The sequence below is a fragment of the Acanthisitta chloris genome, unplaced genomic scaffold (assembly GCF_000695815.1).
Source record: "Acanthisitta chloris isolate BGI_N310 unplaced genomic scaffold, ASM69581v1 scaffold25760, whole genome shotgun sequence".
In the NCBI taxonomy this organism is placed as follows: Eukaryota; Metazoa; Chordata; class Aves; order Passeriformes; family Acanthisittidae; genus Acanthisitta; species Acanthisitta chloris.
The window spans coordinates 15938-37345 of NW_008652627.1; the positions used below are offsets into that span (position 1 = coordinate 15938).

The following is a 21408-nucleotide window of genomic DNA, read 5'->3' on the forward strand; positions in this document are numbered from 1 at the left end:
TTGAATTTCAGCCTGGATCAGGAACAGTGTAGGGGTTGGTCTCTTCTCCCAGGCAACCAGCAGGCGGACAAGAGGGCAGACTCAAGCACTGCCAGGGGAGGGTTAGGTTGGATATTAGGAAAAGATTTTTTACAGAGAGAGTGATCAGGCATTGGAATGTGCTGCTCAGGGAGGTGGTGGATTCACCATCCCTGGAGGTTTTCAAGCTGAGACTGGATGTGGCACTTAGTGCCATGGTCTAGTGACCATGGTAGGGTTGGACTTGATGATCTTGGAGGTCTTTTCCAACCCGATTGATTCTATGATTCTACGATTCATTTCCAAGCTTCTCTCCCCAGCTGTGCTATCTTTCCAAGTTCCTAAATTTCCTAACCAGTGTGACATTCCTTTGCACTTTGTGTGTGGCTGGGGAGGCTGATGAAAGCTTCCTGCCCATCAGCCCTTCACACTGCACCTCGTCAGCAGCACAGGTACAGCCTCCTATCAATAACACAGGACCATCTGTGTTTGTACAGCCCAAAACTCATCTCTGCTGTTAACAAGGAGCAGCTTTAGTGCCCAGAGAGTCAAAACATGTTGACCTAATTTTCTTGTCACTTAGATATTGGCAGGTGATGATTCTCAGTTGTTTTCAGCAATGTTCTGTGACCTATGAGTAATTCCTTTAGCAACACAGACTAAACCAGACTTGCCATTTAATCTGGGATAGGTCAGTGTTTAACTGCTTGATTGTTTTTCTGGAAATGTGATGTGTGTATCCTGAGCCTCACAATGTGCTTGTTAGTGAGCACTTTAGAACAGACTCCGAAAAGGTCATGAGAAAGCAGACTTTGTTGTTGTAGTGCTGCAAGAAAGGTAATCAGGAGTATCTCAAACTTTATTAGTTCGAAAACTAATCTCTGGCCAAATCCAGTTCATTTAAAGATCCTGGAGTTAAAACATCCCTGGAAATTAACACAGATTCTGTTAGAGTGTATAAAAGAAACTATACCTGATACAAGTGAGCACAGAGACAATAAGCCATTGCCTTTTGGGGCATTAGAGCAGTGATCCAACTGTGTTCTGGGGAAGTTTCTGCTTCAGTGTATAGTCCAGTCTGTCCTTGCTAAGCTGCCACATCCTTCTGGCTGCATGCATTTGAAATCATAATAATGATCATGTGGATACCTTCTAATTTGACTGTAATTTAAATGCTGCTTTCTCAGCTCCCTGGCTCTAATTGCAGCTCATTGAGGCAGCAGCCACACTCGCCATGCAGGCTGGAGTAACTGCCTGCTACCAAACAAATGGAAATTAGGAACTGAAACAACTGCTCTGCTGTGCTCTGCAGAATGGGCTTTACAGGTAATGGATCACATTCAAGTGGTAGAAGTCCTTGGGTTACTTTGCATTTTTATCTCCCCTGTGGGTACAGTAGAGCTATACAAAAGAAACCAGGGCAGGTTTAAAAGAACTGTGTGGCCCACACGACACTTTAGTGAACTCAATTTGCAGAGAGAGACTCCCTCAGAGCCTGGAAACCACAACCCTGTGCTCTGATCATTTTTCTCTGGGCACTGATGGCGTCAGTGCTGATAGCTGCTCCCTCATGTTGTGTTAGTGTTTTTGGCTCTTTGCCTTTGAGATTCCACTGGGATTAGTAGCATGGAGATGGTGATTACTGCCACAGAAATAATAGGAAGAAAGTCACATTAGAACATGAAAGAAGGATCCTTTCAAAATGTGTGGCGAAAATAGGACTGGGCTTTATGTATCACTGTAGCCAGGAGGATCCATCATAGTCACTCTTGACAGAGCAATAGGGAAATGAAATGTCTTCTAGCTGGGAAGGAGACACATTTCTTTCCTCATCCCTGGCATAGCAGCTTGCCTGCTAGTCTCTAAAATGCACCACTGGTGTTGGAACCAGCTCTGTCATTCCTTTCTCTAGGAGGCAATGCCGTTATTAGCATGACACTGTGAGCACAGCTCCCTCTGGACAGGCACACTGCAAGCAGCACTAGGGGAGTGCTGGGTGGAATATATCATTCATGTAGGGGAGAAAACTGTAAGATTATGGCAACTGTTTGCTGTGTAGTAGCCAGCAAGTGGCTCACTGAGGCTGCTCAGAACAAGCACCACACTTTTTGGGTGAAGCCCAAGTTCTTAGCAATAGTTTATATTATTCAGCTCCTACTATTTACTGCTTTTCTACGAAGTCTATCCTTTTTTTTTTGTTTGTCTGTTTTGATGGGGATGCAAGTGTACTCAGGGGATGACAGATAGAGTTGAGAGCTGCTGAAAACCAAATTAAGGTTTTTGAGTTCCACTTCCAGCTCTGTAACTGACTTATTGTATTTTAATTTCCTGTCCATAAACTGTGGCTGAAGTTCACAGTTCTGTTCTCAGAGAGGTTATAAAGACAGATTAATTTGCATTTTAAATTTCAACTAGAAGATTTATTGATAGAAGCCCTAAAGATCTATAAAGTAATGCAACAAACTTAATGCAATATAGGTTATTATTGAAGTAATGTGCACACTAGTTAAGGTCAATTCACATCTTTGCTGAAACTTGGCTGAATAGATAAATTAGCACCCAAACATTCTGAACATGCTGTGGGAACAGGTAATGACCAAAAGTAGCAAAGACTAGTTAATTTATTCTCCAGAATCATCAAACTTCAGTCCCAAGTCATCAGGTTAGGTCATTCAGTTATTAGCCATTAGCTTAGAGGCTATTGGATGTTTCTGTGTCTAAGTGCTATGAACCTGAAGACAATGCAGCAGCTATTGACCTCTAAAATACTGCTGAGTAAGCACAAAGAAAGTATCGAGAGTTGTAAAGAAGAAAAAGAAAGCAGTGACCCAGAGAAATACCAAACTGGAATCATCCCCTCTTTGAAATTAGGCTGAGAGCTGCTTTGCCTACCTTTCCATAATCACAGTGTTGGAAGAGATCAGCAAACATTTGCCTCTGTGTATCACGTCTTGTTGCTTCTTGGAAGTCACCAGCACACTGACTGAGGTATTCCATGAGTTCCTGGAACGTGTCATTTGAAACATGTTCTGTGTAGAAATGGACAAACTACGGAGAGAAGACAGCAGTGTCCATGGTTAACTTTCTTCGAGTATTTACACCTTTATTTGAACTCCTAGAAATCTATTGCATGCAATGAAATTGAGGAATTTGTAGTTTAATCTGCCAACACAACACAGACTTGGTGCCTACTTTGTCCTGTCCTTCAGAAGAAACCATGTTCTTCAAACAAGCCTGGGCACTGCACAAATGCCTCCTGAACAGCTCCTTGCCTGGCCCAGAGGTCACTTATCTTGCTCAGAGGTTCAGAGATGCTGGATCAGATCCCTCCCATGAAATGTCATGGCTTAAGCTCAGCTATCTGGGGGAGGATTTAAGTTCTCCATGGTTTTCTGCAGCATTTAGTATTCCTGACTTTACTCCCCAGGAGGCATTTTGAGCCATTATATTTTGCAGATCTGGCAGTCACTCAGCTCTCAAATGCCACAAAATGAGCATTGTCCACAATCTCAGTGTTTAGAGAGCCAGTCTGGGTACAATAAAAAAATGAAAGATCCTTTTGAAAATGAGCCTGCTGTCACCTAAGTCCTCTGACACTGGGAATACTCCTGAGCTGAGATTTATTTTAAGTTCCAGCCTCAGAGACACTTTAACACTTTGGATTTATAACCATGTGGCTTTTATGAGCAAAAGCAATATGGTTCTAAAATGTGGTGTGCATGACATAAATAATAACAGCCATCAGAACAAACCACAGCCCAAAGCCTGGGCTGAATTATTATAGCAGGTTTCTGGAGCCACTCACACTAACAGGGAGCACATAGAGTTAAAAGGTGGAATTTCCACAGCACAGAGTGTTTCCCATTATCCTATTTTTAGAGTATGGATACCTGACAGAAGTGTTACAACATCTTGGACTTGTTGAAATGCCACACAGGCATTAACAAACTGAAATATTCATCTCTGTTATTATTATTCATGCCTGTGTTGCATAATTTCCAAATACATGGGACAAGTGGAAAAGAAAGGAAGAGCAGAAAAAAAGCAATGGCCTGAGGGGTGGCTGGTGGGAAAGCAAAACTCCTGGTGCAGTGTGGGTGTTTTCTGCATTTCAGCATAAAAAGAGAGGATGTAGGTAGGTTGGGGAGAAGGTGGCAGATCTGGGGCTGTGGCTATCCACAGCTTCTCAGAGCTGCTAAAACCCAGAGCCCTGGGACAGAGGGACTCCAAGGTGACAGTTGTGGGGAGGAGGTATTTGGACAAGCAGCTTGTTATTCTGGATGTCATCCTGATGACACATCCAAAGGCTTGTGCATTAATACCTCTGTCTAACAGCTTCACAGGACATTGTTTACAACAGTATGTTTGCCCACGTGGGCAGGAGGGATTGTTGTAGTCTTGAGCTTTCCTTAGCTGACGTGTAAAGGACTTGTGCATACAATAAACAGACATTTATTTATTATTAACCAAGAGATTCTGACACCTCTCTGAAGAAAGCTGGCACACCTCCTTCTTGCTATCCACTGTGAGCCCTCAGTGTAGTGTGTGAACACATTATCATCAGTAACAATGGATCTTTGCAGTTTGTTCCTCCTGATCTCGCTAGAAATCGAGAAAGCCACATGCAATCGTGGAAAATAATCTCACCTTTAAAGTCTGACCCTGCAAAGCAACGTGAGCATTTCCCTTGGTGTCAGTAGCTTTGTGCCAGGCTGCTGGGGGTTGTGTGTGTGAGTACAAACCCTGTGAAACACACTATTAAGTGCTGGCCTCTCTGGGATTTAAATGCTTTTAATATAAGAGACCCCAAGAAGGATATAAAAATACAACAGCCACTGTTTTGCATGTCTGAAAAAAACCCCAAACCCAACAACAACAATGTGTGAGGTCTCTCTACTGAGTTTCTAACAGCCTTTGAGGAACCCAAAGCTGCACTGAGTTTAAGGCAAGGAAAGAAAAAAAAAGGTGCTATTTAATTTTAAGGTCCATTAAAAGCAATTCTTTCCACATGGGAAAGGGCCTGGACCAGGGTGGAGAAAGATCATCTCTCTGGGTTTGGTGGATGATGCAAAGGGATGAACAAAGGTAAATTGTAGCTGGGGATTAGAAGCAGCTCTGTCCTGATGATGGAACTGTTCCCAAGGGAAGTGATGAAAGCCTCATCATTTGATTCAATTAAAACTGGACAGGAAAAAGCATCAGAGAATATATTCTGAGAGAGCATTGCTGGGAAATCAGAGAGCCTGACAATCCTTGTCTTTTGCACTTCTGATCTCTGCTGTCATATCTTTAATTGAGTTAAAACAAAGAGTACACAAAATATATTTTAAACCAGTTTTCTAATGCTAATGGAGCATGAATTCATTCAGTGCTTATTTCTGTACCACAGGGGTTATGGATTGATGCTTCAGAGCAGTGACAAAAGCAATTCTCTGGGCTCTCATTATCCACAATAGTTTTCTTAATTAGATGCAGTAATTCTGAGGTTAAATTCAAAAATACCTCATTTCATGCTTAAGAAAACCTCCAACAAGTTATCATAAAAATGCATCTCTCTGCAAAATACCAAACATGTGAGTCTCCTGAGAGGGAAGAAGGCACAAAAATCACACATGGTTGCTTGGAATTAGTCTCTGCACAGCTGCTTTATACTCTGGTTTTAATTATTATAACAGCACCCACTAGCACTGCTGCAATGAGGGTCTGTCATTACTTCTGTTCTAAACATCCCTTTTCACAGGTTTAATTACTCAGCCATAAAACTCAGCTCTGTTGCAGGTAGAACTGCTTGGCAAAGCCTTGGCCTGCTGAGTTTTCAATAAATATAGCTGGAACTGATTTGGTTGTTTTCAACTTGAGGAACAGGAGAATAATGGGACAAAACTTCCAGTTACACTTGTGATTTTGGTGAGTTAGAACCACACTTCTGAGGTTTCTCAGTTTAAAAGCCTTTGAGTTTAAAACTGCCTGGTTATGCTTCATGCACATTTATGACACTTGTTGCAGTTGGGTTATGGTTCAGGTCAGTAATAGTTCAGGGCAAAAATGGTAGAGATTCTCATCCCAGTTCATCAGGGTTTGGTTCTTCTGTGGTTAATAGAACCTAATCAGAAATAACAATGTTACTAATTACTGGCTGATAGTGCCAGTGGGACACTGACCCTCCCTTGAGTGACCAGCTCACAGTCTGAAGTCACAAGTGGTTCAGGGCTTTGCCATTCCAGAAAGGGACTGGGAGGGATGTCCTAAAAATCTTTGCTCTCTCAGTAAGTTCCCAGAGAATAGCACAGGCTGCAGCTCTGAGGAAAGCAAAACACTTCCCCCTTGTAGGCCAGAATGGAACTGTGACAGCAGAGGATGGACGTGGAGATGGCCATGAAATGTCTGATCCAACTAGTTACCTGGCATGCTGGAGGAGGGAAGCCCTTCCCTTACCCCTCTGAGCTGTCCCCAGAGAAATGCTGCTACTTTGTGATAAACATCACATTCTGAACCAGATGGTCTGGTTTCATTTCTTACCTCTGTGAACTCCTCTATGTGTATTGTTTTTTCCATTGTGTCTAAGGTTTCCATCTTCCTGTCATAGATTGCTGGAAAAAAAAAAAAGAGAGGATACTGGTTTAGAAAGAAGCAGTTGTGATTTTGCATATTGTACAACATTTTTTGCACACTGTGGTGTTACATTAACTCTCTTCTCATGTTGGATGACATTTATTTGAGGTTATCCAACACAGTAACTGAAGCATCTAATTGTACAGAGACTTATCTAAATCTGCTTCTTACGTATTTCTGAGAATCTGCATTTAGCTATTCAGAACTGCAGAATCATATTTATTCTTGACATAAGTTGGTGCAAATTGCAATGATTTTAACAGTACTTACAACTAATTATGTGAGGGAGGAAATGATTTTTGATTTAACAAACAGACAAAACTGCCTTAGAACTCTGGAGACATGGATTCTGCTTTGCAAAAGTGGAATCTGAAAATCATAGTAATTTACTCAAGAAGCTTTGTGGGAATATTTTTACTGATGATGATGTTCATAAGTGTGTTTTGGTCAGTCTCTGGGCTGCTCTAACAGAACTGAGAAGAGGCATCAAATGTCTGCATACATTTCTGAATGAGGTCTTTGAGCACAGAAATGCTACTTCTGTTTATGGATTATTATGATTATTTTTCTCTTCTTTCCTCTTCAGGTGTAATGAGAAAATTCACCATAGAATGCATTTATCTCTTGTTGGTTAAGACATTCCTAAACTGTACATTATGTTTATTAAACTATTAACACAGCTTAATGTTCTGTTATTGTATATTGAATGCTATTAAATGAAACACATTAGGAAATGGAGCCACACTATTAGAATCATAGAATCATGGACCTTACAGATCATCTAGTTCCAACCCCCTCAGCCCTGGGCAGGGATACCTCCTTACTAGATCAGGTTGCTCAAAGCTTCATCCAGCCTGGCCTTGATCACTGCCAGGGTTGGGGCAGCCACCACGTGGATCAAACGTCTCCACCACGTGGAGATTCCTTGTCTCCCTGAAAGATTTTTTAAACTTCTTTCCATATTTTTCAAGATCATATCAATGAACCACGTGGTGGTTTAGTTTTTTTCCAATCTGTCTGAAGCTTTGTGCTTCATATCCTGGTGTAAATACCCTGAGATTTGTTCTCTGTAATCAAATCCATTTGCCTCTTGCTCACAGTTCACATCAGAATTCAGATCACGGCAATAAACCTAAAGGAGACACATTGAAAACTTACCTCTTCTCACATCTACAGGAATCGAAGCAATGACATTTGGAAAAGACCTCAGGGCACTGAGAACCTACAAATCAAGGTAATAGTCATAGGCCTGTGTCATGCAGACAACAGCAGGCAATTACTGAAATAAATCACCCAGAATAATCAGGCATATGGGCCAGTCATGGGTCTTACACATAGGTAAGATCCGTAGGGAATCAAGGCTTGGTTGAGGGTAAAAGGTGGACAACAACCTGCATCCAGGCTCTAAGGGTGGCAGAGCCATCACCCATCCTTGTGCTCCATGCTGCCATGCCAGGACAGACAGCACTGCCACAGTGTTCCTTCTCCTCCTGCCTGGAGCAACCCCAGCAGTGTGTCCCCTAGTTACCAGTGCCACTGGTATTCTGTCGCTGCCATCCACCGTCCACTCCCTGAACTGAGCTGCCAGGGCCTCCTTTCTCATCTCTGCCACCTGAGCCTTCATTTGCTCCATCTCCTCCCTGTCCTTACATTTGCCCTGTGCCTCAGCCTTCATCCTGGTCAGCCTGTAGGACATGGGAATATTGATTAGAAAGATACCATCATAAACATACTTAAGATTGCTTAATCCTACCCTGAAGAACAAAAGGAAAGGAAGTAACTTTTTACTGAAACTCTTGTCTATGCGGTAGACATTTAAGGGAAAATAACCTGTGCAGCTCTCCCAGTTTGTGTAATTTCCACAGTGCTACATTTCACCTTCACATTTTTAATGGCATTCATCATTGATTGTGTAGATGTCCTTCAATTTCCTTCCCATTTTAGCAGGAAGACAGGTGCATAATTTTGCTACACTTGATTTACCAACAAAATTGCATCAGTCTCCTTTGTCTCCAAGCCCAAGTACCTTTTCAGACCAGCACTTCACTGGCAAAGAACAATGTTCAATGAAATTTCTGAAGCAGCCTCACACAATAGAGCCCTCACTGCCTTAGGACAAGGATAATAACCCAACCTCTCCATCATTTTGAACACAGAGTTTGCAGGCTTGGACTAAAAGTAGTTCCCTTTCTTCCTCTTGTTTTCTTTGCTTCTCTAATCACCCAGCCATGTTTTTCCCAATCCTCCATCTCACATGGCAAAAGAGCTGAATAAAATTGATCCTGTAGAACTCATCTGCTTTGATTTTGACTTTGTTCTTTTATGAAATGGAATAAAAAGAGCCTTTAGGAAGGTCAAAATGCTTAAAGCCAAAGGATCAGTTCATGTGGGGGGAACAGATCCTGCTCATGGAGGCTGCTGGAATCTCTCTGCACAGAGGCAGCTGCTCACTCTGTGGCCCTCACACCCTCTGCAGCTACTCAGAGAAAGGGGAACTGCTCCTCTTTTGTACCTGAGGACTCCAAACCCCATATTTTAGCTGTTTCACATGCTGTGAAATGGGCTGATCCTGTCCCTGCTCCCTTCTGTTGCTGTGGGGTCATCTCAGAAATTATAACCCAGTGATATTTTCTCTAATGAACAGAGAGGCTGTTTTACATGTCACAGCAATACCCTTTGATCATAGTGTTATCACGAGGTGCTTGTTCTTCATGGCCATTTATCACATTCATGAATCACTGAGTTCCTTAATCAATGGTGGGCATTGCACAAGTCCTGCTGAGGCAGCTCAGCCTCCAGCACTTTGATAGCAGGGGAAGGGTAAAATAATTTTCCATCTTCTGAGTCCTTCGCAGAGCCAGAAAAGAGGAGGAATGCAGCAGGCACCAGCCTAAGTGGACTAACAGATTTTTCTCCAATATGTGCTGCAGACAGAAAGAGAAAACCAGGCCATTTGTAGATGCAGCCCTTCCAGAGCTGTCTGCAAGCTGGAAGCAGAGCTAGGGCTGTGCTTGGAGCTGCCAAGGTGATTAATCTGAGCAGTGTCCAGCACAGGTTACACTGTGAGCTGCACCTGCACTGGGCTGCAGGTTTGCATTAATTTCTGGTTTCCTAAACTCCTGAGCAGCTGCATCCTCTGCCTGGTGTCCCTGGGGTGGGACAGTAACAGCCAAACAGGGATAACAGCACTGGGCACCCATTGCAGAGTGAGCTCGTTTCATATCAGACATTTCCAGACGAGATGGCAGCGAGGTGACTTCTCCCTGCAGAACCAAACATGTTTCCTCAGGAAGGCAGCAGCCTGCCTCCCACACAGGGATGGGTGACTCAGCCTGAAGGACTGCCATCCCTGGACAAATAAATCTCTGGTGCAGGTATCAGGCCATGTGGAGAAGGAAATTCTCCCATCTGTTCTCCTGCATGCCTTGAGTCCCAGTCAGGTGGCAGCTGAGGAGAGACTGGAGAAGGCCCAAGAGAGCTCACTGAGGGCTGGTAAACATTAGATGGGAACACGTGGTGAATCCTGCCTTTCCTGTAGGTAATGCCAACGACCTTCATTTGGGCCAGAATGTCATTCCTCACCTTTCTGTGCTTATGAGAGATGTTAAGCACAGACTGACACTGCTCTTGTAACCTTTACTCCCTGGAAAGCCAGTGACACACATGAGCAGTCGGTGCTGCATGGTGTTGGTAAAATCCTCTGTGATGCTGTGATTTAAGAACCCCATGCAAATCCCACAATGCAGCCATCTCAAATATGTAAATCCTGAGCTGCTGTGAATGCAAATCCCACGATAGTACTACCAGTGGATATGCAAAACCTGCTACAGGCATGCTTACAGAACCCCCCATGGCAAAGATGTCTATGGAGATATTTATTTTTACCAGTCTTGATAGTCATTTCCTTTGCATCAGCTACAAATTGAGAATCTGTCTCCAAATGTAAACATGGGCTTAACAGCCAAGGTCAAGATACAGGCCATGGGTAGCCAACACTTTGCATTCTACAGGAAGATCTGTCTTCTCCAGAAATAGCCTTTGATTCACAATGAGAGTCAGGAATATTTTAGCAGGGGGAAAAAAACCTCACAAACCAAAACCAAACCAAAAAAAACCCAACCCAAACCCTCAGGAAAATTTATGTATTTTAATTCAATTTCTTTTGCAAAATAAAACTGAGATATGGCTCTGAATTTCCTGTATCCAGGTATCCCTCTGTGTGGCAACATGACTGGTGAGACAGTGCCCAAAGCCAAGGTGTGGCAAGGCTGACATCCTACACATCCCCCCAACAGTCTGTGCTGGAGTGAAAACTCACTGAAGTAGCTGTTTCCTCAGCTCATTTGTTTCAGTGGACCAACATTTCAAAACATCAGATTGAAAATCTTTTACCAGCTCAGGTTGTGTTACTGCTTATGAAGAAGGCCCAAAAACTAAGCTCTTCCACACTGACCATGATGAGACAGTTATGATTATTTTTCTGCCTTTCTGGGGGGAAAAAGGAGGTAAATGACTGTATGAAATGCACTCCTCACACTGCTTTATTGTGTTCAGACGAGGCATCTTGCTATGAACTGCAACAGTGTGTGGAATGGAAATGTGGAGAGACAGAAGCTCAGAGCACTACGGAGAGATGCAACATACCCTTTTATGCATTATAATACTGGGAGCTTCAATTATCTTCATTTAGGGTTTATGCATAAGACATGTCAACATTTTAGTTCTTTAATTCCTGACACTAAATCCCTGAAACCAATTTTCAGGCTGTATGCACTATTAATGCAAATAAAGAGACAGCCATTCAAATAGAAGTCATCATTCTACAAACACAGACACAGAATGAAGTGATCTAGTAGTGAATGAGTAATTTTGACATCAATCACAATCACCTCTGGATCATCTATAAACCCAAAAGTTCACCTCTGTCTTTTTCTGAATAGAGCAATGAAAATAAAGCATTATTGTTCCCATAAACCACTCACATTCCAACCTTGGCATATTGTGAGGTGCCATGGAATCCCCTGACAATATTAATTAAACATTATACTAAAGCAAACAGCCTAGAAATAAGCAACAGAATAAAACACAGAACAGTTTCTGCTTTAAAGGGGGAAATAGAATCTGAAAGGAAAACCTAACTAAAAATCCCAGGAGGAGTTTCTGCAATGTGCCAGGACAAAGCTGTGGTTGCTTTCAACAAGAGAACTCATCCTGAAGGAGGAAAAAAGGGTTATATCTTATTAAGTTTGGAAGAATAGAGAAGAAATGATCTGAAGAGTCTCTAAAGCTTTGATACTAACACCTGTCCCAAAGAACTGCTGTCACTGAGCTCGACCAGCTTGGAAGAAGTTTGCATAGCACATATGTAACTGAGATAGAGTCTAAAGAGGAATTATATACCTGTGAAGGGCAGAATATTGCCCTAAACAGGAATAACTAGTGTTTCATTTTGTGGGACATGTTCTGGCATTTGTCCTGCTTCTCAGGCTTTCCTGAGAGACAACTGCTCCCCCTGCACTGCACTCCGAGGGGTGTTTTGTTTGACACTCCAACAGTCAGGCTGCAGGGACACCTTTCCTTTTGTGAAACAGAGACCAAGACACCAGCCCTCATGTTGTGACCAGCCACACCGTCAATGCTCTCACCTCTCTGATGCTGTACCTGGCATCATAGATTTCAGCTCCTCTGAAACCATCTTCATTCCTCTCAGGTACGGGCTTGGTTTTGTAGAAACACTACACTGAGGGTTATGTCTCATCAGATATTCTCCAAGATAATTAATGGGGTCAAATTTGGTAGTTTCTTTGTCTGACACAAGCACATGCTTTCTTTCCACAGCCATTAACAGGTGTTCTTTTCCTGGGATTAATGTAGGCAGGAGTTTGTCAAGCAAATAGATGCGAGTGTCAAGAGTCTCTCTGTCATCACTGAACCACTCTCTGGCCAGAGAGTCACAGGGTTCTCTCTTCTTTACCTTTTCTTCTTCTGCTTTCTGTGCACAGACCATCCTCACCTTTGTCTCTTGCAGACTCAGACACCTTTGCTGGACCTTTTGATGAAAACGCTCTCTCCATGGAGCATAATTACTAAGACATGGCAGTTCATCCTTCCCCTGATTGCTTTCCATTTCTGTGGCAGTTGTCTCCTTAGCTCCAAGCTCAGGGTGTTGTAGACCTGAAGATTGGGCTGATTCTTCTGGCTGAGCAGCCATAGCTCAATCACTGTGACACAGAACAAAAGCAGCACGTTACACAATGCCCCAAGATGCAGCAGGGCCCTAGCAGGTGACACAGGAATGAAGTCTATTGTTAAGAATGAACTAATATTTTTTTCTATGTTCCTTTCTTATTCTGTTACTGCTGCTTTGTACTCTTAAATAAATACAGCCCCTCTACTTCAAAGATCAGTGAATGATTTATAAACATTAATTATGTATCACAACAGCCCTTGGAGACAGAGCAACTAAATAAGTGTGTTCCTTTCTTACAGGGGAAGAAACTGAGACACAAAAGGGAGTGATTAATTCCAGGTCACTTAGAGACACAGAAACCAAGCAGTGAGCAGTGCTCAGAAGTTGTCCCCCAGTTCCAACCAGTGGAATCCTCTTACCCTTAGAATCATTATTTCTGTTGAGGTCCATTCCCTGCCTCTAGGAAATCCAGTGGATATGAGACAAAGGAAGCAAGCAGTGGAAAATGCCAGATACCTAGGAGCAAGATTCCTCTACATGCTGCCTCTGCCTCAGCTGTTCTGTAGCTGTGCAGAACAGTGAGGAGGTTCGTCCCACAAACTACTTATCTTCAACCCTGGCAACTATTTTTTCCTCTGGACATTTTGTTAAGGTAACGAGGACAGAGGTATATGGGACAGAGAGCTCCTACAGAAAGGGAAACTCTATACCATGAACTCTGTAATTAAGTTGTTCACAAGCACTTAATGTTGTAGATTATTCTGTAAAAGAGAGTTGCAGATATCTCCCTTTACAATTTCACAAACTTCACTGTTTGCTTCTCAAAATGTTCATTCTGTGAAACATCAGGAAGAAACTGAGCTGCTCACAAGGCATACTTGAAAAACGTTTCTTTATGTCTCCACTCATAGAATCATAGAATCATATAACTTAGGGGTTGGAATGGACCTTACAGATCATACAGTCCCAACCCCCTGCCCTGGGCTGGGTCATCTCCTCACCAGATCAGGTTGCTCAAGGCTCACCCAGCCTGTCCTTGAACCCCTCCAGGGTTGGGGCAGCCACAGCCTCCCTGGGCAACCTGTGCCAGTGTCTCACCACCCTCGCAGGGAAAAACTTTTTCCTAATATCTAGCCTAAACTTCCTCAGCTTCAATTTGAATCCATCACCTCTTGTCCTATCACTGCAGTTCCTAACACAGAGTCCCTCTCTGGCTCCTCTGTAGGCTCTTCAGACACTGGAAGGTGCTATGAGGTCTCCATACAACCTTCTCTTCTGCATCTGCAATGGGACTTACACACAGAATGGAGCAGAAGAGTGGCTAATACTCGATTCAAAGCATGAAAACTTAGCATGCTGCAAACCTCCAGCTCAGAGTTCAGCAACAGCCAGGGAAAGGGGATGTTAATAAACAGCCTGACACCTTTCCAAATAAAGATGAAATTCTGAACTTGCTGCCACACTATCCTTTACAAATTTTTATTTAACAGTGCTTTTCACTGAGGCTTTTCAGTATCCATAGCGATAGTTCTGCTTTTGATATGCATTGCTCTTCCTGTTTAAGCATTTGTAGCTGTTCTGAAGTGAGTTCAGCCTTCCAGGAAATGCATAAACATGATCTACAGCCCTCCTGGCACACCAATGTAATTGCTGAGATGTTGACCTTCTGGTTCATAACCACTGCTGGAGTCCAAACACTGCCTGGATAGGTGAGATGCTTCACAGCATCACATTTCTAAGTCTGTTTTCTCAATGGGCTTGTTTGCATCTTCTGGTAATTTGTTTTCAAAGATGATTACCTACTGGAGAGTGGGATGGATTTATGGCTCAAGCTGCCTGCCTGACCCACACAGAGGGTTTTACGTTGGTAGGTGGTTTTGCCACTGAAGGGCATGAGCTGTAAAGGATTTATAATCATAGAATCATATAACTTAGGGGTTGGAATGGACCTTACAGATCATCTAGTCCCAACCCCTGCCCTGGGCAGGGACACCTCCTCACTAGATCAGGTTGCTCAAGGCTCATCCAGCCTGGCCTTGAACCCCCCCAGGGTCGGGGCAGCCACCACGTCCCTGGGCAAGCTGTGCCAGTGGCTCATCACCCTTAGAGTAAAAATGTTTGTCCCCACATCCAACCTAAACTTCCTCTCCTTCAGTTTGAGCCCATTACCCCTTGTCCTGTCACTGCAGTTCCTAACACAGAGTCCCTCTCTGGCTCCTTGTAGGCCCTTCAGATATTGAAAAGTTGCTCTGAGGTCTCCACACAGTCTTCTCTACTCCAGACTGAACAACCCCAACTCCCTCAGCCTGTCCTTATAATGGTTGAAAGGGAAACCTGTCAACCCTGTGGAACTGTCCCCTGCCTAGGTGAGTTCCCTTCATAAGCTGTAAAACCAGAATCCTTGATTCAGAACAGGGTGTTCACCAAATGTCCTGGTCACATTCCAAACCAGCTGGTTTTGTTGTGCCAAAATAAACTGTTCTTTCAGTTTCAAATACTTGTGCTATTTTCTAAACATGCTTTATGAAACCCTCATCAGTTTCTGTGCAGTGTGAAAGTAACAACTACACTCTGCTCCATGAGGTGGCTGATTGAGAGATGATGAATATATTTTCTACGCTGCTCTCAACCTTTTGTTAAGATGGTTTTGAGGATTAGTAAATATTTATAAAGTATCTCTATGTCTCCGAACAAAACAAAACATAAAACAATGAGTGTGACTGTTCTATCTCAATTCCATGGCATCCACATAACTCCAGGAATGGAAGCAGAGAACAGAGGATTGTGCCCACTGCTTTAATGCAGGACAGATGAAGAGTGGAAGAACACACAAACACACAGAACCAGGCCCTGAAACTTGGAATTTGTTGAGGACTACAGGGACACTCCTCCAAATTGGATAAGACAACATTGGCTCATAAACTTCAGCGCTGTTTTACATTAGTTGAAACTTTGGCCTATAAGGAGGAATTTCTTCACTGAAGGGGCTGTCAGGCCCTGGAAAGGGCTGCCAGGGAGGTGGTGGAGTCACCAGCCCTGAAGGGGTTCAGGAAACAACTGGACATGGCACTTTGTGCTATGGTTTAGTTGACAACATGGTGATCAGTCAAAGTTGGACTTGATGAACTTGGAGGTCCTTTCCAACCTTAATGATACTATAATAATATCGAGAGCTCTCATGGCCTATGGAATTCCCACATGGAGCCCAAATAACAGCAAGCATGGAGCACAGAGACAAGCTTCAGAAACACCCAGGAAATTTGAAATGTGATATAAAGTTTCCTTTGTTCACACTGAAGGCAAGATAAGCTTTCCATTATTTAGTAGGATGCCACTTTCCTGGCTCCTTTTCTGTAAGACAAATATTCTTGCTGGAATCCCTAGAGGTACAAAAAGATTATCTCTCTGTTTTCTGTACAAACCCCAAATTTGCACATTTGCTCATGGTTTAATTGTTATTCTGTTAGGGAATTTTGATGGGTGGGATAGGGCCAGGAAAGCCTAAGGTTTGTTTAGGTAAATATTTTGGAGATGTTTGAGTTGCAAAAGTCCTTTCAGAAACAAAGCCCAATCTCTTTGTCAGTTTATTGCTCAGAAATAATTTTGCCTTTCCCTAATGTGTTTCATAGAACACATTGATCTTGTCAATCACAAAGAGCCTAATACCCTTTTCATACATGAGCTTTTCAATACAAATAAAATTTGAAAGGACTTTTGCTTTCTGAAGCTTTGAAGAACTGTTTTTCTTACCTTTGGAGCAGGTATCAAAATAGATCTTATTCCTCTGCATTCAAAGTGGCTTTGCAAATCACCAGGAATTTAATACATGCCCATCTGTTCTCAACCATTAAAGATCTTGAAGTGAATTAGGTGTTTGTCAGACCTGCTGTGGAACTGGGCTCTGAGTTTTACTCCTCTGTGTGTTTGCAGTTGCTAAGCAACAATCCCAAAGGTTGCTATGTCTCTTCCAAGATCAGAATTGCTGTAGGTTGTCTTTTGGCTTTGGCACAGCCCAACAGACTCTTCTGTACTGAACTTAGATCATTGCATCACATGACTGAAAATAAAATCAAATCAAAAAGACTATGAATAGCAACAGAGAACATTTTGAGCACAAACAGAGCGAGAATCCACAGGTGCCCAGTGACAGGTTTACCTTCAGATCCAAGGTTCATGAAGTCCAGAACTGTCACAGGCCCATTACCAGCTGAAGGGAAGATTGTGTTAACCAGATGTGAGAATCTGAGACATAAAAAGAAATTAATTACAAACTCAATTTATACATTTTTCAGGCTTTCTTTCTTGTGGAAGAACTGTGCTCCTTTGAAGTAGCTTTGCAGGGAAGGCACACACAGCACTCATGAGGGGGGAGTGAACAGTGCCATTTTCCTAGACAGCTTTCAGACCTGAATCTAAAGGAACTTGATGAATCTCCTTTCATAATCTCTCCTATGTTCTTGAAGAATAATATGCAACACAGGGAAAGGAGAAAGGAAAAGACAAACACATCTCCAACAGCCATTCTGCACTTGTTTACACTAATGTAAATCAGGTGCCTGTTCAGCTATTTCCTTGGGTTAGGCAGGACTTCCAGCTGAGAAATTCATGGCAATTTCTGCCAGGAAAAGAGGTTTATCTAATGCTCTTTCTTTCTTCATGTTTTGTACTGGAAATGGCATAATCTTTGGATTTGCTACCTGAAGGGAAACTGAGCTGTGACCCTATCTATGGTATTTGTCACTGGAACAGCTGCTGGTACCTTGCCTTCTGGCACAGCATTAGTCTCCATTTCCTGGGACAGCTTGTAAGAAACCTTGAAATAGAGGAGGTCAACTTTCATGTGAAAGATACACTGTAATAAATTACCATTTCTTCGGAATTTATTGGGAAAAACCTATCAGAAGGAAATATGCTCATTGCATTTCCAAGGTGTGTTGAGGTCTAGCACCAATTATGTTAACAAAATGAAGTAGAAAATTAGTGCACAGGACTAATTTAAAACGAGGCTTTACACTGGTTTGTGCACTTTTTCCTCAAAGCAGTTTGCTCATGATTAACTCCTGTTATCTCCTCTCCCAGGAGGGCTTGGTTTTTCCCCTTTGCAATTCAGAATTCTGTTGCTGTTATGATTAACTCACAAAACCTTTCCAGGATGAAACATAAATTAAAAAATACTCTCCGTTTTCCAAAAGCGATTTTATTCAACTCCCAAACAAGAGGATACAAATAGAACTTGGAAGGAGGGATGAAAATAACTCTATTTTTATTTTTCTGGAAGTGGAGTCCCGTGGGTTAAGCAAACCTTTAATTGCACCCTATTTAACTTGGCTGTTATCCCTTCATGTTTTTGCTAAGCAAAGTGTATCCTTTTATTATGCCATCAAATACTTGCCCTGTTGACAAAATAATGGGCTGAGTATGTCAGCACAGATGTTTTGCTGGAATTGCCTCTTCTATCTTTTTGTATGTTTTTCTGTGTAAGATACATTTTGGGAGCATTCTGTTGTCTTCTGCAGCTGATGCCAAGATTATGCAATAAAAGGGCCTAACATGTAGTAATCATAAGCTGTCTTAGCCAGAGAGATGTTTGCAGTGTATTAAATAGTCAGTTCTGGAAATGTGGACAAACCCAGCTCGTGTAGAGCTCCATAGCCCTTGAATGCCACACTGGGCTGGAGCTGCAGGTGCTGCCCACAGAGCTGCCAGCACAGGAAGGAACAGGCCACAAGCTTCCAGGCTCTGTTTCGTACCAACCCTGCTGCTGTGGCCACAGCCTGACCTCTAATTGCTCTCTTCCATCCCAGCACATCTGAGCTTCCTCCTCCACATTTAAATTCTGCTGCTCAAAAACATTGCACATGCAAATTGCACCTTTCAAACGGCTCGAGAACCACCACAGCCTGGGATGGTTGTAGTTAATAACTGATATGTTGGACTTGTGGCTAAACATAAAGAGCAAACCTCCATTGGTTTGTAAAAGTGTTTGGTGTTCAGAGGGAAAGGGAAAAAGAAAAAAGAGAAAAAAGGAAGAAGTGTGTGGTGTGTTTGGCTGTCACCTTAATGTGCAATTTAGTTACAGAGCTGGAATAAATGGCAAATATTGATAGGGAAGAAGTTCTGTTGTAAGCACCAATAGAGCTTTTTTCAGTAGCCAAACCTAACAGCTCACTGGCCCCACTGGGTCATTTTCAAGTGTGAAAAGATCTGGTAGGTGCAACTCAGCAGCACAGAACAGTTCTCTTGCCCCTGAAACTTGCAGTTAGTTTTATGGCAAAAGGAATATTCAGAACTTGGGGAATACTGATTTGAAAAGGGTCTGGAAGGCATTTTCCTGACCCCTGTGCCATAAATCAGTGCAGTGTAAAAGCACTTTCCATAAGTCCTGTATTTCAAAATAACAACATGTTGGCTGTAAAAGGCAGGACAAGGACTCTTTGTTTACCCATGGGTTTTGCTTATTCTCCCCATGTGCTCGGATCCCACTGGGGGATCTTTTGGATTCCTTCATGTTCAAGACCATGGTTTGCTGTGTAGAGTACTCTGTAAACTCAGATTCATCCAGTTAAGGGAGCCTGTCCTCAGTCCTTATCCTCCATCCCTGTCCTCCATCCTCGCCTGTCCACCAGGAGGCAAAATGCCTCATTAGCAAGCCTGACTTCTCCCTTGCACCACAGCTCAGCTACAGAGCCTCCCTGGAAATCATTTTACCTGGGAAATAACCTAAAGAGTGACCATGTGGCTTCTCCACTGCTTAAATCTACAGGGTCAAAAGAGTCCTGTCCAGTCCTGTCAGCCTGAGGAGCAAATCAAAGCAGTGTCTGATCTGCTTGTGCTTGAAAGGATTCTCCATCACATCTCCACGTGCTTGAAAGGAATCTATGGGTTAATACACACTCCTGACAAAGAGTTTGCTCTGTTAAATATTTAGCATGGCTTCTGGTTATCATGTGTAGTTTTGTCATTCAATGCCCAAGATGATTCTTGATCCCAATTACCTCCTTCCCATGGATTTAGTAGATTCTTGATCTCAATTACCTCCTTCCCATGGATTCAATAGCACCAGGCTGAAACCTGCAAAGCAAATGAAGTTTAATAGCACTTGACCCTTTGTCTCAGCCCCCAAAGCTGCCAAGCAGTTCTGGGGATGTTTGAATGCTTAAAATGCCTCATGTACTCATTAAACTAGTTTTGGGTCATTATGCTTGTGCATTAACAGGTGTTACATGCTGCATTCATCCAGATCAAGGGCACAGCAGGATCTGGGGGGTCCAGGCATCCCCCCACGTCCCCTCGGCCCGAGGGGTGGCATTTATTGATGGGTGACTGCTGTGAACCCACAAGGTGCCTCCTGGCTGGGTACTCAGGTGTGTGAAAGGGATAGTTTTGGAAATCCCATCCTGCTGGGAGCTGTGACGGTGGATATGGCATCCCCTGGTGAAGGCTGGCATTAATGCTCCCGTGCTGTGGCTTTTCCTTGGATTTGGTAGCAATAGTAACTCTTTCTGAGTTACTCAGGACTGATGCCCCTCAGGGACTGAACCCCCTCAGGGACTGATACCCCTCAGGGACTGATCACCCTCAGGGACTGTTCCTCTCAGTGACTGATGTTTTCAGTGACAGTTCCCCTCAGTGACAGAACCCCTCAGGGACTGATCCCTTGAGGGATTAATCTCCCTCAGTGAATGATCCCTTCAGAGACTGTTCCTCTTAGTGACTGATCCCCTCAGTGACCGAATCCCCTCAGTGACTGATCACCCTCAGTGACTGTTCCTCTCAGTGACTGATATTTTCAGTGACAGTTCCCCTCAGGGACTGATGCCCCTTAGTGACCGAATCCCCTCAGTGAATGATCCCCCCAGGGACTGATCCCTTCAGTGACTATTCCTCTCAGTGACTGATCTTTTCAGTGCCAGTTCCCCTCAGTGACCGATGCCCCTCAGTGACTGCTCCTCTCAGGGACCGATGCCTCTCAGTGACTGATGCTCCTCAGGGACTGATCCTCTCAGGGACCGAACCCCTCAGTGACTGTTCTTCTCAGTGACTGATCCTCTCAGGGACTGATCCCCTCAGTGACTGTTTCTCTCAGTGTCCGATGCCCCTCAGTGACCGAACCCCCTCAGCGACCAATCACCTCAGTGACTGACGCCCCTCAGGGACTGATCACTTCAGCGTCTCATCCCCTCAGGGACCGATGCCCTCTGTGGCCGATGCCCCTTAGTGACCAAACCCGCTCGGTGACTGTTCCTCCCAGTGACTGATCTTTTCAGTGACCAATGCCCCTCAGGGACTGATCCGCTCAGGGACTGACCCCTGCAGTGACTGATGCCCCTCAGTGACTGTTCCTCTCAGTGACTGATCTTTTCAGTGACCGATGCCCCTCCGGGACTGATCCTCTGCAGTGACTAATGCCTCTCCGTGACTGTTTCTCTCAGTAACTGATCCCCTCAGGGTCCGATCCCCCGGGTCGGTTCCCCCCGGGTCCGTTTCCCCCGGGTCGGTTCCCCTGGGTCCGTTCCCCCGGGTCGGTTCCCCCGCGAACTGATCCCCCGGGTCCGTGTCCCCCCGGGTCGGTTCCCCCCGGGTCGGTC

General features: G+C 43.7%; 1 protein-coding gene across 1 annotated transcript in view; it reads right to left on the minus strand.

Moving 5' to 3' along the window:
* Positions 1 to 12637, minus strand: part of EFCAB5 (EF-hand calcium binding domain 5) — a gene marked incomplete at its 3' end in the record, with an annotated part of 26815 nt that extends 14178 nt beyond the window's left edge. The window contains exons 1-5 of the mRNA XM_009077989.1: positions 12276 to 12637; positions 8159 to 8384; positions 7789 to 7852; positions 6538 to 6608; positions 2911 to 3066 (exon numbers count right to left, since the gene is read on the minus strand). Of these exons, the coding sequence (XP_009076237.1) occupies positions 2911 to 3066; positions 6538 to 6608; positions 7789 to 7852; positions 8159 to 8384; positions 12276 to 12637 (879 nt within the window). The remainder of the gene's footprint in view (positions 1 to 2910; positions 3067 to 6537; positions 6609 to 7788; positions 7853 to 8158; positions 8385 to 12275) is intronic.
* Positions 12638 to 21408: the final 8771 nt, after the last annotated feature.